At 35.6% G+C, this 15,459-nt stretch overlaps 1 protein-coding gene and 1 long non-coding RNA gene across 6 annotated transcripts in view; one reads left to right on the top strand and one right to left on the bottom strand.

Annotated features, from left to right (window-relative positions):
• Window positions 1–3,536: 3,536 nt before the first annotated feature.
• LOC147835571 (uncharacterized) lies at window positions 3,537–10,981 on the bottom strand. 2 transcript variants are annotated; one of them, XR_015497837.1, is made up of 3 exons: window positions 10,911–10,981; window positions 8,049–8,214; window positions 3,537–3,946 (listed from the first exon to the last, which is right to left on the bottom strand). It is a non-coding gene; the product is annotated as an uncharacterized LOC147835571 (long non-coding RNA). The 2 variants fall into 2 exon arrangements; XR_015497838.1 differs by having other exon boundaries at window positions 10,623–10,912.
• Window positions 10,659–15,459, top strand: part of gls2a (glutaminase 2a (liver, mitochondrial)) — a 21,619-nt gene continuing 16,818 nt past the window's right edge. For 2 of the 4 annotated variants that reach the window (XR_015497836.1, XM_087264566.1), the window contains exons 1-3: window positions 10,659–10,998; window positions 11,121–11,208; window positions 13,849–13,970. Coding sequence is in view for 2 of the 4 variants with exons in the window: in XM_087264566.1 (XP_087120692.1) it covers window positions 10,805–10,998; window positions 11,121–11,208; window positions 13,849–13,970 (404 nt within the window). In the remaining 2 variants the exon portion in view is untranslated. Of the gene's footprint in view, window positions 10,999–11,117; window positions 11,209–13,848; window positions 13,971–15,459 lie in introns of all 4 variants that reach the window. The other 2 variants (XR_015497835.1, XM_087264565.1) reach the window with 1 other exon arrangement.

Below are 15,459 nucleotides of genomic sequence, written 5' to 3'. Positions count from 1 at the left end.
CTAAAACTACCCAAAAATCTTCATCACAGATGTATTTTTGTTGTGTCTTTATTTCCTTTATGTAACTGCTCCTCAATCCAATCACAATAAAGCATCTACCATATCATCTGTCCCACTGTGGGAACAGAGGAGGAGTGAAAAATCACAATGCTCAAGAGATTATAAGATCAAACTCCAAGAACCGAGTGAAAAAATTGAATCATGAAAGAGTAAAAAAGAAAAAAGAAACACGGAATAAGGATACTGGAATCTCGGCCTCGGTGTGAGACATCCTGTGTATGTAGATGAGTGTGTATCCAGTGTGCACATATGAAAATCAGAGAGTGTGTGTGTTTGCGGTCGCGTGCGCACATGAATGCATGTCTATTGGTTTTATGAAGGGATATGTGTATGTGTGTGTACGCATCGCTGCGACTGTGCACACACCCTGTTGGATGTGTGTGTGTGTCCGAAATGAGCCCTGACTGTGTGCTCTGTAAGACACACACACAATGCGGCTCTGTGTGCAGACCTGAGGAATGTGAGAGAGCACCGGGCAGTGGGGGAGAAGAGAGCCGCGGGTGTGGATGGAGGGAGAGTGCGGAAAGGTAGAGGGATGAGGAGAACACGGAGAGGCTCCAGGGGTGTGTAGGGTGGCTGGGTTGCTGCGGATCAGATGATGTGGGGCCTGGCGATTGGCACAAGAGTCTGTGTCGCCAGCAAAACACTGACCGCAATTGGCATCAGTCAAAGTCAAAGTCAAAGTCAGCTTTATTGTCAATTCAGCCACATGTACAAGACATACAGAGAATCGAAATTGCGTTACTCTCAGACCCAAGGTGCTTAACATTAATATAAAATATATATATAAAAAATAGTAGGGTTTAAGAAAAAAAGAAAATTTAGAAAATTTACAGTATATACACATTGCACATAAATGTAGTCTAAGAAATATACATATGTAATAAAAAAATTGTAAACAATACAGTGACATTAAGGGCATATAGCAATGAGTGCAAAGTAAACCAGAGTTGTGCAGATAAAAAACAGTATAGTGCAAAAGAACTTGTAAACATGATCATTGTGATAAAGTGACAGTGACATATTGGGAGGTAGTATATGTGTCTGCATAAAGTGACCAGTGCAGATGAGTGTGTGTGTGTGTGTGTGTGTGTCAGAGTCCAGAGGTGCGAGGGGAGGAGGTGCGTGGGGAGGGAGCGGGGAGCAGAGCTGGGAGAGAGTTCTCTTTTTGAATGTGGAGAAGACGAAAGAGATTGTTGTTGACTTCAGGAAAGAGCACACTCTCCATGCTCCCCTGACCATCAACGGTGCGACTGTGGAGCGTGTGAGCAGCACCAAGTTCCTGGGTGTACACATCACTGAGGATCTCTCCTGGACCAAAAACTCCACTGCACTGGCCAAAAAATCACAGCAGCGTCTCTACTTCCTCCGCAAACTCAAAAGAGCAAGAGCACCAGCCCCAATCATGTACACCTTCTACAGAGGCACTATTGAGAGCATCCTGACCAGCTGCATCACTGTGTGGTTTGGAACCTGCAATGCATCCTGCAGGAAAACACTTCAACGCATAGTGAGAACAGCTGAGAAGATCATTGGTGTCTCTCTCCCCTCCCTTCAGGACATTTACAGCACACGTCTTACCCGTAAAGCCCTCTGCATAACAGCAGATGCCACCCACCCAATGCACAGCTTCTTCAGTCTGCTGCCATCAGGGAGGAGACTGCGCAGTCTCCAGGCCAGGACCAACAGACTGAAAGACAGCTTCATCCATCAGGCTGTCAGGAAGCTGAACTCTCTCCCAGCTCTTACCCACCCACCATCAGGTGTCAGAGGGCCGATGCATGCCCAAAGATTAGGCGCCCGCCAGGCTTTTTGTCTAAACATGGAGCTTTTCGACCATTCTTTGAAAGCTAAAAGGAAATTCAGCATTGAAATTAGTGCGAAAAGAACTTTTACTCAAGAAATGACATTTACACATTATATTAGGTGGATTTACTTACTATGTACTAACATTGAGTCTCAAAATGAAGTTTCACAAACTAATTTCGAGAGGAGCACGTGATATGATTGACTGCAGCTGGCCACTCATCTACACTTATTGGCTAGCCAATCGGATTGAGCCAAACTCACTATAAGTAACCTAGCTAAGATCTACTCCCTTATCTTTGTTTTCCGAAGAAACCCCCCATCCACCCCTTCTCCTCCTTTCCTCTTTTGCCGAGGGGAGCTCTCGAGAACACCTGACCTCGTACTTCCCTCACATGCTTTATGGACCTGGCAGGAGCCCTGGGCTTAACTATCTCCGAGCTCAGGGTTCTCTCCCGGGACAACATGCCAAACCTGCTAACTTGCTAACAAGTTGTCAAACAGTATCTAAGTGTGAACTCTTGAAATAACTATATGTATTGTGTAACTGCATGCTTTTCTGGACATATTTCCCAAGTGCTATTAGGAGCTTGAGGTATGGTTATTTAGGAGTAAGTTTAGGTTTAGGCTTAGTATTAAGGGTTAAATTTAGGTTTGGTTTACAGTTAGGATTGAAGTTAACTTAATTACAAACTCCATGTTCGTATTTATATTAGGGCTGCATAATATTGGAGGGCGACGCAGTGGTGCAGTAGGTAGTGCTGTCGCTTCACAGCAAGAAGGTCGCTGGGTTGAACCTTGGCTCGGCTCAGCTGGTGTTTCTGTGTGGAGTTTGCATGTTCTCCCTGCGTTCGTGTGGGTTTCCTACGGGTGCTCCAGTTTCCTCCACAGTCCAAAGACATGTGGTGCAGGTGAATATGGTATAGGCTAAATTGTCCGTAGTGTATGAGTGTGTTTATGAATGAGTGTGTGGATGTTTCCCAGAGATGGGTTGGGGCCCTTCCAACTCAATAATTTCTGCTGCGTAAAAACGTGCTGGATAAGTTGGCGGTTCATTCCGCTGTGGCGACCCCGGATTAATAAAGGGATTAAGCCGACAAGAAAATGAATGAATGATATTGAAATATTGCGCCAGATGATCCTAAAATCCCTTTTTGGAAAGATTTCATTAATTTAGACTGACTGGGCTGTTCTTCTATGCAGTGCATCTATGTAAACTATAATAAATTACCAGCAAAAATAAATAAATAAACAGTGCTTTTTAGTTTTCTGAGAAGACAAACTGTATTCAGGTACAAAAATTGAACAATAAAATGTTAAATAATATGGTCATCATTGTAAGAATAAAAAAAAAAGATATTTTATTTATATATTTTCTATCTGTTAATCGTAAATAATCTGATCCTGCGATGTGACTATTGCAGATGCATACATTGTGATATAGATGCTCCAACAATATATTGTTCTGCCCTAATATATATAAACATCTATATATTTAAAATGAAGTGTAATGAAATGAAGTATGCAATAACTACAATTAAATCAGTTATTATATAGAAATCTGATATTTGGCAGTTAATGTAAATAACATAAGTGACAAGTTTGTGTTTGGTTTTTGCAAATAAAAATATGTTCTTATGCAACATAAATTTCAAAATATAGGACAAATGGCCATTTAAATATATTTTATTGATTATTAGAATAACAAATACGTACATATATGTTTAAATTTTTATCTTTATATGATCATATATGTGGCGCAGTAGGTAGTGCTGTCGCCTCACAGCAAGAAGGGCGCTAGGTCGCTGGTTCGAGCCTCGGCTCAGTCTTCGTTTCTGTGTGGAGTTTGCATGTTCTCCCTGCGTTCGCGTGGGTTTCCTCCAGGTGCTCCGGTTTCCACCACAGTCACAAGAAATGAATTGGGTAGGCTAAATTGTCCATAGTGTATGAGTGTGTGTGTGTGAATGTGTGTGAATGTTTCCCAGAGATGGGTTGTGGTTGGAAGGGCTTCACTGCGTAAAAACTTGCTGCATAAGTTGGCAGTTCACTCCGCTGTGGCGATCCCGGATTAATAAAGTGACTAAGAAGACAAGAAAATGATTGAATTAATGATCATATATCAAATTTTAATAGGCTATTTTAATAGTTTTCCCTTGTTTTTGAATAGGGTATATGCAGAAAGATTTTTAATTTTGCAGTAACCTGGGTCAAGCGCTTCCAGTGAACTGTATGCTGTTACAAAATCGGTGCGGTAATGGTCTGTTTTCTTTAAAAATCAACAATCTTTACTGCCTGATTGATATACGATAGAAAGTGGGTCTCAGAATGTACAAGAAGCACTGCATTTTTCAGCGTCATGTCTTTAAGAATGTTTATTTTACCCAAGTATATTCAATGGAGTTTCTGTGCTAGCCTGCTAATCCTGACAGGTGAGTGTGTAAACAGCATTTTAACGCTTGAACAACTAAATGACCACTGAAGTCTATTTAATTGATTGTATTCTAATTACAGTACAACATTGATGCTGTAAAAGCAACCCTATAAAACTGAAAAAAAAATCACATTAATCATTCACCGGACATTTATCATGATGAGAAGAAACACTAGTTGCGCATATACCTTATGACAGCCAAAAAAAGTCCTTGCATGAAATCCAATAGCATAAAGTGTGATTTAAACTGCCTGTAAATGTCATAAACAATTACAAATAAGCAGCTAATGAAACACTGAATCAATCATGAAATTTTAAATAAGATTTGTTTTTGAATTGGATTTCAGGAACTTGATCTCTGCTCTGACAAGTTTTCATGGTGAAAATGTAACTACAGTCTAACACAATGACTTTTATTGGCATTTTTAGTTGTGTGAATCGATTTATTTTCTGGGTTAGGTACAAAGAACAGGTCATTTTTCAATGATTTCTGTTTGCTTTTTTCTGTTATTAATGTGCCAAGATTAGATGCCCAACTGCCTCACAAGAGCGAACATTTGTGTCACTTGAGACTAAACCGTAATTAAAGGGCAAATACTCTCCCAGACAGGATATTTGACCTCTCATATTTATATGACAGTAAATTGAAACAACATTTTTTGGTCATTTTTCACCTTTAGTATAATCAGACTGTCACGGTCGTGGGAAAGCGTGCTGTTCTGTTTGATATTACAGTGCGCATGGGGGGCCTGAAGTGGGGGAAGGATTCGTTCTGTCTTTGTTTGGTCTCATAAAGCTTTCTATTTATTCTCATAACTTCTGAGATAAGCTATGGCAAACAGAGAGGCTGGTGTCCAGGGACGGAGGAGTTTCTGAATGAAGAGTCCCTGTTGATAGACTGATTTAGGCCAGGGATGAGCTTAATTCATCCAGGACACCACTGTCTGGGTTTAACAGCTCTCCTTTGACTTTATCCAAAGCTTCAATTCTCATTTAATCAAAACTCTTGAACAGGGGTTTAAATAGTGGTCTAAAAGCCCCCAAGGGGTGCAATATGAGGTGCTATAGAATTAAAACTGTTACTGCTGCACAGTAAATGTATATATAGAAGTGTTGACTAGTCTCCATGATATATTTGGTCACCCTCAAATAGCAAAAACATTGAAATGCCATCACTAGATAACTGAGGTTGTTTAAATATTTCCTCAGGTGTGATTTTATATGATGGAGCCCTTTTGCAGTCTACTATCGGTGCAAACAAAACAATAGTGTTTATCTATGGTGGACTGTAGAACAAACACACACAGTGAATACTTCACCAAAACAAATAGTTTACCACAGGACTCTGCATTCTTAGCAGCTCCTTGGTACACATTGGAGGTTGAGGGTTAAGTTCTGTGAACTGGCCTGAGAAACTGACCCTGGTTGTGGACACTGCAGTTTAACCTCACAGTGTTCTCAAACCATGCAGGGATGATAACTGGTTTCAAGGTTTACTTCGGTTTAGAAAAGCAAGGTTTTAAAACTGCAACTTTTTCTTTTGTTACACCATTCCTACGGTATATGTAAGTTTTTTAAAACGTGTTTTTATGGGTATTTTATTTAGCTTTTTAGGGCAACGGTATCTCCAGCAGAAAAGGACCCTCTACATCAAAAGCTACTGGTCAGCCTCTGATTCAGGAAATATTTGAAAAACAAATCACTTATGCACTAACTGACTTTATATCCAAAGAAAATAAAGGGTTATGCTTTCAAGTTGTAAAGGAATCTGTTTTTAAAAATGAATAAAAATAGCAGAAGTCAATGATTTACTTCAATTATTTAGCATGACATGTTTACTATTCCAAAATATTTGAAATGTTTCTTAAACTAAAATGTTTTGTGTTCAGTTGGGAAAAAGGAGTTGTTTTTTGCCCAGACATCTTTAAAAGCATATTTTTGAGCAGTAATCTTAATACTGTGAAACTGCAATATTTTTTATCCAAGGTTATCATTGCTTCAGAATCGTATAGGCCCGTGTCTAATCCAGGTGGAAACGTATTATTCATTACATCAGCACAATTAAAGGGATGGTTGACCCTCTATTTACTCACCCTCAAGTGGTTCTAGTCTTTAATGAGCTTCTATTGTTAAACACAAAAGAAGATTTTTAGTAAAAAGCTACAAACAAACACATATGTTGTCATAATTTACTGATTATGTCATTTGTTTACAGTGTAAAAGTGATTTTAGTGAATAACGTGATAGAGTAATGGAGGCTGAAATATAATCACTTGAAATAGTTTAAATATAAAATATATTAAATTAGAAAACGCATCTCAAATTGCATAATTATTTCTAAATAGTACTGTTATCATTACATTTTTAGGAAATAAATGCACTCTTGATGAGTCTAAAAAACTAAAAGCATTAAAAATAGTGTTAAAATGGTAATGTACATTGTACACACTGTGTGTTTGTACAGTTACAACATATGTAATCAATTGATAACCATCACTCTTCAAATTAAAGAAGCAAAAGTTGTCAATGGGGTAAACTTTTGTGCCAAAAAAAGGTCTATATGTAACCCTGTACAACAAGTGTTGTGCTACACAGATATTTTTTGGGCAATAACCAACAATACACTGCATTGGTCAAAATATTATATATTTATTTTATCCCAAGCATCATTAGAATATTAGGTAAAGAAGTATCTCCTGTTCCATGAAGATATTTTGCAAATGTACTAGTGCTAGGACCTTAATTAATACAAATTTAATAGTGAGATTTACAGTTTTTCTTTTTTCAACCATCAGATTCCAGATTTTCACATAATTGTCTCTCAGAAAAAGGTTGTTCTGTCCTAACAAAGTAAACACAAACACTTATATATTTAGGTTTCAGGTAATATATAAATCTTAATTGGCTAATTTGCAATTATGACTGGATTTGTGGTCCAAGGTCATATATTGGTACCTAAAAAGTACAAAAGGTACAACCTACATTACTGTTTTAATCAATTTATATGTCAATAAATCATGAGAGATTGATACATAATCATAATTTCCTCATTTTCCTCAACGCAAAATGCATTTGAGTGTCACCATACACACATGGAGCTCTAACCAGTTTAGTACAGAGATCAGAGAAAGTTGGGAGAGGCAGAAAGGAGGAAGATGGAGGGGAAGGAGAGGGGGGCTTAAGATGGAGCAGGTAGACAAAGCCAGCATTCATGGACACAGTGAAGGAATGAAAAACATTCTCCACCAAGAGACGCATGGTCATCAGTAGGGCATGGGTTATGGTGTACGTGCATGTGTGTAAGGATGTGTGTGTGCCAACACGAGAGAATATGATACGAGGGGAAGGGGTGTCTGATCAAACGATAAATGGGTGTTATTTTACTCAAGCTTCTGGTTAAAAGGAGCCCTCAATTCAATATCTACCAGATGCAGTGGAGATCGTAGAGGAAAAATTGAGGAGAAATAATATGATAGGTAAAAAGTTCATTTTTTGTGTGAGTGTGTGTGTGTGTGTGTGTGTGTGATAGCAAGAGTATGACGGGTCCCCAAAGTAAACAGTACAATAGCCTACACAGAAGGTGGAATGTATTCAATCAAAGAGTTCACAGGCAATTCTGTCTCAAAAAAGAGCACTTATTTTTATACTCTTCCACAAACTGATCTAACTGAGACTGTAAATAAAGCCCCAGTGTAACTGAAAGGATCATGTCTGAACTGGCATTTGGCTGTGGGAAGGTGAGGTTACTCACCATGGTGGTGCTGCTGGACTCGCCTGATTCTCAGTATCCGTTTGTAAAGGTGAGTTGGTGCGGTCTGCCCTCTACAGGCCGAAAAGGACTGGGTGGATATGAGACCCAAATGTTGTTGTTGGTAGGTTGGTACAGTACTGCCTGCTTCAACATCATTTTCATCATTCTAGACAGAATATACAGATGTTATGAGCAATTAAATTTAATTAAAATAAATAAAAAATGCAAATGTACAAATCTTAAGCGCTGAACGGTTTTATCGACGGTCACACCTGTGGATCGGAGATTGGTTTGACTGTGAGGTCACATATGTCCACCAGAGGGAACCCGAAACGAGCGAACCAATTCAGAGAAATATTTGACAGAGATGAATGTGAGAGATCTGCTTTCACGTGTTTTACAAAAAATATATATATACTTTATATTCATAAAAAATAATCATGGAGTATAGTTTTACTATATTCTTAGTATAGTTTTACTATATTCTCGTTAATTTGCCACCAAGAAAATTGATCGGCCTTTATATTGCAAAATAAATTGGATAGGCTATGAGATGAGATATTAAAATGTTTGTGGACTAAGCAAAGATTGGGGCTGAAAATAAATTAAAGTGAAAATAAAATAAAACAAGCACCCCAAGTTTAATAAACCTTTTATATGTACAGTGTTTCGCTCATTCACGAACAAATCAATTTACAATGTGTGAAGGACTGTCAAAATAAATCAAACTGAATCACAAACCCTTGCTGCCCTGACCCCATGTCTACAAACATGTTTTTTTTTCCACTTTAAAGGGGCCAAGGCCAAGAAGTGTGCATCAGGACAGGCCTTATTTCAACCTTTTTTCGAACAGATTTGACCAATAAGATAATTCATATTCAACTAATTCATTCTCACCAGTTCTTCTAAATGCAACTGATAGAAACCCTCAGTATGATTAATAAAGTGCTATAAAACAAATGATTATCACATAATATCAATTGTCAGACAAGAATTTATCTGTAGTTTTTTTTTTACTGAGGGGCAGAAATTTTCCACCTGGACTTATGTCCTATTGAAAAGGTTAAGTGACCCCCTAAAGTTGTGAGTTCTTGCAAAGCCTCAAATGAGTAAGGTTAAGTTAACTGGATACTAAGTCTGATCTCGCCAGTGCCGACGGGTCATTGGATATGGTATGTTTGACCCAATGCCAAGGAAGGCTGACTGTGAGCCTTGAGTCATGCTGACCCAAGTCTCCAAAATGACATTCTAGACAGTGTAGGATATCAGAAGTCAGAAGTATGATCATGGCCATCGTGAGATAAAAACGACTGGGAATGTTTTCTAAGCCCCTCTGATGAGGTGAGCTGACTAAGGTCCACTTTTACATAACCAACCCGTCAGGCGCATAAGAGCCTACTGTCTTTAAAATATATTTTCCACATAAAAATATTCTGCCAGATCTGTTTTGTTCAAACAGTCATAACATGGTGTAAAAGTAAAATTATGCCCAAGAAAAAACATTTTGTACATTTAATGCAAAGCGTTGTTCGACAAAAAAATTACTTAATAATATTTAACATGACCTTAAATCAAGTCTATTTTGCTTCCTCCTTCTCTTCCACGTAAAAAATCCTCACCACAGGTCCTCTAACACTCAGCACTGCATTGCTTTTCAGGGATTCCCCTTTGAACTTACAGCTACCTCAATGCAAAAGCTCTGCTTATTTTCTTTTTAATTTTCATTATTTCATTCTTACTTTACATTCTGACTAACCATTCTAGTTCATTAGAAAGCGATTTCCATCTAGTTTCATGAAATATATTCCTGTGTATTCCCATCTGTGTTTTCTATACTCATCCAGGCAGTTGTATATCATTAGAGTACTAAATTGTAAAAAGTGTAAAAGACAAAAATGTAAAATTGTTGTGTCTGCACCAAATCAAATATGCATAGAATAATATGCATATATAATATATGCAAGCCATATGTCAGCTTTTGTGTAAATAAATTGTCAACAAACTGGTGTAATCATGATTCATCATTCAGTAAAACAGATGCATTCAGGTAAAATAAATACTTATATCCTTATAAAGTCTTTTAAATGCATTGAAAAGATTCCTGTTCCTAATATGCCTGATATGATATTTAGAAAAACATTACATGATATTTAGCAACTTTTTCTCACTAAATGATGTTTAGTGGGTGTGTTCTGTAAATTACGATAAAAATTGTAAATAAATGCACACAACCAGGATACATCCAAAATTCCTTTTTCCACTTAGCAGGCATGTAAAATGTTCTCCTTGCATAGCCCATTTTTTCACATTTATAAGAAATGTAGCCTATCTATTATTTGACCCTATAGGCTTCAATTATGAATGTTGTGGGTTAAATGGGTTAATATTTGATTTTATGCCAAAAAAAAAAAAAATCCTAAAAGGCAAAATGCCCAGGCTTAATGATTTTGCCCTAAACTGCAAATCAGTTTCTACTATTGGGTCATCCACGTTTATTCATGAGACACACCAATGATCTCTCCCCGTTTCCCTCAGCCGTCCGCCCTTAACACCCGGCAGGAGGCGTGTCCTCACCTGCGTATGATCCCTCGGTTACCGGCTAAATTTGTCAACATATGTCAGTATCATTCCTCGTGGGACGATCGTGCGCTTGGAGTCAATCCACTAGAAACGACAATACTCGTTAGCACAACAGACACGCGCTATTCAGAAGATTATAGAGCTCTAGTTCAGAAGCAAATCTTTCCGGATTGGTTATGCATTGTGTTAAAACCCTACGGGCGACACGAGCTGGCGTTTTGCTCATCAGGAATGCTGGAAAATGGGAAAGAGTTGCGGGAAGTTTGGGGAGAAAACACTCACCTGTTCGACCGTTACACACGAGCGCATCACCAGGGCAACATCCTCGCCAGCAGCACGCGGTCAATGAGACTGACGCCGCGACGTACAGGTAATAAATCCCCTGACAAATAGATAATAAATATACTTTTTAACAATTATTTTTCCAGGACTGTCTTCTTTAAACGTCGTATGCTTTGTTTTAAAACTGTTTTTGTCTTGTGTTTTGAGCAGGGAGAAGGTGGTTTCTGGGTTGGAGGACTTGTTGTTCTACACCATTACCCAGGGAGAGGAGAAAATCTCTGTGGCGCGTTTCCTGACAGTGAGTATTATTGTGATAATGTGCTTGTGTGTGAGCTGTCATGACTATATTCTGTATATCAAAGGGAATAATAGATGTTCTGCTAAAGTTGTACCTGTACGGTTTTGGTACTAAAGCTGTCAACATTTTGCAAACATACACTTTTGATGTTGTTGAAAGTTGTTCAGCAAGGCTGCATATAATTGATCAAAAACACAATAAAATTATGTGAAATTGTGAAAGATTATGTTCAGTTATTTCTCAAACTATTTAACAGAGAAAAAAATGTTAAAACACATTTTAAACAATAGATGTGATAAGTTATTATTATTAATAATCAAAATTTAAACTATTAATTTAGTCATTTAAAACGTCTAATTACCAATTTCCTTTGTCTTTACCATGATGACTGTATATAATATTTTATTTTTGCAACTCAACTATTATTTATTATATTATTATTCAACTTAAAGTGACATTTAGGCATTTATAACGTTACAAAAGGTGTTACTTCCACACAAAAAATTAATCAAAAAGGATCTAAAGTTTCTGAAGGATCGTGTGACTGAAGACAGTAATAATTACACCATATTTAATAATTATGGGATCACCATAATAATTTATATAACACCTATAATATATTACATTATAAAACAAAATAAAAATTAAGAAGTATAGAAAAGTAAAAAAAAAGTAAAGATTAAAATACAATTTCACAGTTTTATTGTTTTATTGATCATATAAATGCATCCTTGGTAAGTAAAAGACTCTTCTTTTCTTAACTTTTGACTGGGACTGTATTTAAATGGTTAGTATTAGTACACCACCCCTGCAACAACTTTTTTGGATAGTGTAGTAAGATTAAAATAGGCATTTTTATACTTACATAAGTTATTGTCATAAATCTTAAGTGTTATATAATGTCACTAAAAATAGACATCAGATTCAGACCAGTGACTGGGCTCCATTAAAGCCTCTAATAAATATACCTATTCCCAAACATTCTTGGATCCGTGTTTACATCTTAAGTTTACTTTACATGAAGAGGTAGTACACAGAATTATGGACTGTTTTGACTAAAATAACTCATTAATCTTTGAATTTCCAGAGCACCGCTCATTTCCGCTGTCTGTGTGCATATGTGCTCCAGTGTACTCTAGCACACATGCCACCCAGAAATAGACAGCCATTAAAAGTGTTACCTCACTTACACTGTGTGCAATGCATGTGTATTTATGTGCATGTGGTTATGTTGTCTATATATGATGGTCATCTCATCCAGCTGCAGTATGAAAACTCACATGCTAAATCACTAACTGCAGATAGTAAGACTCTAACAAATTGACCTTTGTTGAACTCTTTTATTTGACTATTGCAAAACTCAAATAAAACAAATGTTTGCACTTTTTATTGTAAGTATTTGACGAAAGGGGTGCCAGTTATTGTAAATATATATTGCATTTATGAAAATAGTATTTTCTTGTTGACCACACTGTAATTAATGATGAAGTAAACATAGTATTATTTACTGTCTTAATGCATGCTCTATTAATGCTTGATTTGTATTTGAATACAGTATGCACTTAAATTTACATTATTTGAAATTTACACTGCAAAATAACTATGGCTATATTATGCAGCTACAAAATTTGATCAGATAATTATATAAAAAAAAGAATTTGTACTGTTTTAATGCATTTTATTGAGCAGTATAATACTATTTAAAGGTTTGTCCTTTGTAAGATTTTTAAATATATTTGAGGTTTTAAGTTTCTAGATATATTTGCAATAATAATATGTTTTTTATTTAAATTTCTGTTTTAAAATGCAATTTATTTCTGTGATGGAAAAGCTTAATTTTCATCATTTATTACTTCTGTCTTTGAATTCAGGTGATCTTTCAGGAAAGGGGTTAATCAAAGTTATTATTACATTATTATTATCATTAACGGTGAACATATTATGTTGCTTAAAATTTGTGTGAAAACATTTTGGATTAAATTGTTGTATTAGAATTGCTTGTGCTGTCATCATGAATAATATTACTATTAAAATTATATCAAGATTGAATGCTCTATTTTGATGTTAAAGTTCATTTTATTACTTATATTAGTTGTTTTCAATCTTTTTAGACTCCAAAATATGATCATCTTAATCATATTTGATCTTATTATTTTATTAGTTTTATTTACCATAACATAATATTTGGTTCTATTCAATCAAATTTTTCATTTAATTATTTATTCATTTATTCAATGGATTCTAACATGCTTTTCCTCCAAACATTTCCGCTGTCTCCCTTTTTTAATGTTATAACATCCTAAACAAGTAGTTTATTCCTTATATTATCTTATTATATTAAATAATACAGGGTGATTCAAACAGAATACCACAACTTTGAAAATCGAGAACTCTGCAAAGAAGAAAAGGAGAGCTAAGCTCATTCTGTGGTCAATTTTAGGAAGCTCTGAAGGTTGTTGAGTACTCTTCACATTGATTAATTACCCAAGGTTCCATCATGTTTCTTTGATTAAATACAGATTTTTCAAAGTTGTGGTATTCTTTTTGAATCACCCTGTATTATTGTATTATCTGTGCAATAATTGTGTAATTTAAAAATTAAATCCATGATGTTAAAAGTACATGTTCTTATTCTCAAAGGCACTCAAAAGCACAGGTTTGCAGACGTCTGACCCCCGTCTAAGAGACTGTATGCGGCAGATCCACCACGCAGTGCAAGACTCTGTTGGAACAGCAATGATGGACCAAGAACTGTTCAGAAAGTGAGTGGAAACTGAGGCATTGTGTTTATGTGTGTTCTCCGTGATATGTCAATGCTTCGCTGACAGTTTATGAGTCACAGCTGTTATGATATGTACATACACTCACATGCCATTACGGGTGAATGATGGCGCAATGTTCTTGGAAGACTCTAAATACAACCAGTCAGTTCACCATGCACATATCATCACATACAAATACTTGACCCAACTTTCCACTTCAGAGCCAACGTAAATAATGACAGGTATTATATTTGTACGCTACCGGTCAAAAGTTTGGGATAAGTACATTTTTTAAATAGTTTCTTAGAGAAACCTGTTCTGCTCACCAAGGCTGCATTTATTTGTTCAGAAATAACAGCAAAAACGTTTTAATTGTTAAATATTATAATGTATACATAATGTATTTTGGTAGAAAATAATTTTGAACATCAAGACTTTAAAACAGTTTTTTTAATTGTATGTCATTTAACATTGCATTTATTTCTTTGATTAAAGAATCATAATTTTCATGGTCGTTACTCCAATATTTATTGTCATGTGATTCTTTAGAAATCATTACTGTATATTATGATGATTTGCTGTTCTGTTATGAACAGTTAATATTGGTACTCAATTGATGCTATTGAGTCCTATAATTATTAATGTTTATTAAATTTTTTTTTTCCTGTTATACTAGTTTTATGAAATCTGCTATTTATTTTTTTAACGATTCTTTGATTAAATGAAAATTTAAATTAACAGCATTTAAAATATATATATTATATCTTGTTTCTTGTCTTTACTTTCACTCTTGAACAATTGAATGCATCCATGATGATTAAAAGTAAATAAGAGATTTTTATTGACACATTTTCAGTGAAAATAGGAAGCAGCCCAACAGTTTTGAACAGTAATGATAATAATAAGTGTTAATTGGTCAGCAGAACATCACGTTAGTAAGATTTCTGACACTGAAGACTGAAGTATTGATGATGCTAAAAAAAAAAAAGCTTTAAATCAATGGAATAAATGTACATTTAAACTACATTCAATAGGAAAACAGTTCTTTTATGTTGTAATAATATTTCACAATTGAACCTAGCTTTGTGAAAATTGCAACTCATGTAATTTCTAAGGTTCTTGATGAAATAAAGTTTAAAATAGTAGCATTTTTAAAATCTTTTTAAAAATGTATACATTGTCTCATCAAAGGACTCTTTAACAATGGAATGCATTCATGAGGATTAAAGGTAAATAATGCATTTTAATTGATACATTTTTGACAAAAATAGGAAGCAGCCCAAAAGTTATCAACACTAATGATAATAAAGTGTTTCTTGGTCAGCAGTGCATCATATTAGAATGATTTGTGAATGACTATGTAACGCTGAAGACTGGAGTAATGAAGAATTCAGCTTTTAATCAAAGGAATAAATTAAAATTTAAAGTACATTCAATAGGAAACTAATTATTTTATCTTGTAAGAATATTTCACAACTGAATCTAGTTT

This window comes from Danio rerio, chromosome 8, assembly GCF_052040795.2.
Source record: "Danio rerio strain M-AB ecotype USA chromosome 8, GRCz13ab, whole genome shotgun sequence".
Classification (NCBI taxonomy): Eukaryota; Metazoa; Chordata; class Actinopteri; order Cypriniformes; family Danionidae; genus Danio; species Danio rerio.
This window is presented reverse-complemented; position numbering and strand designations above follow the sequence as displayed.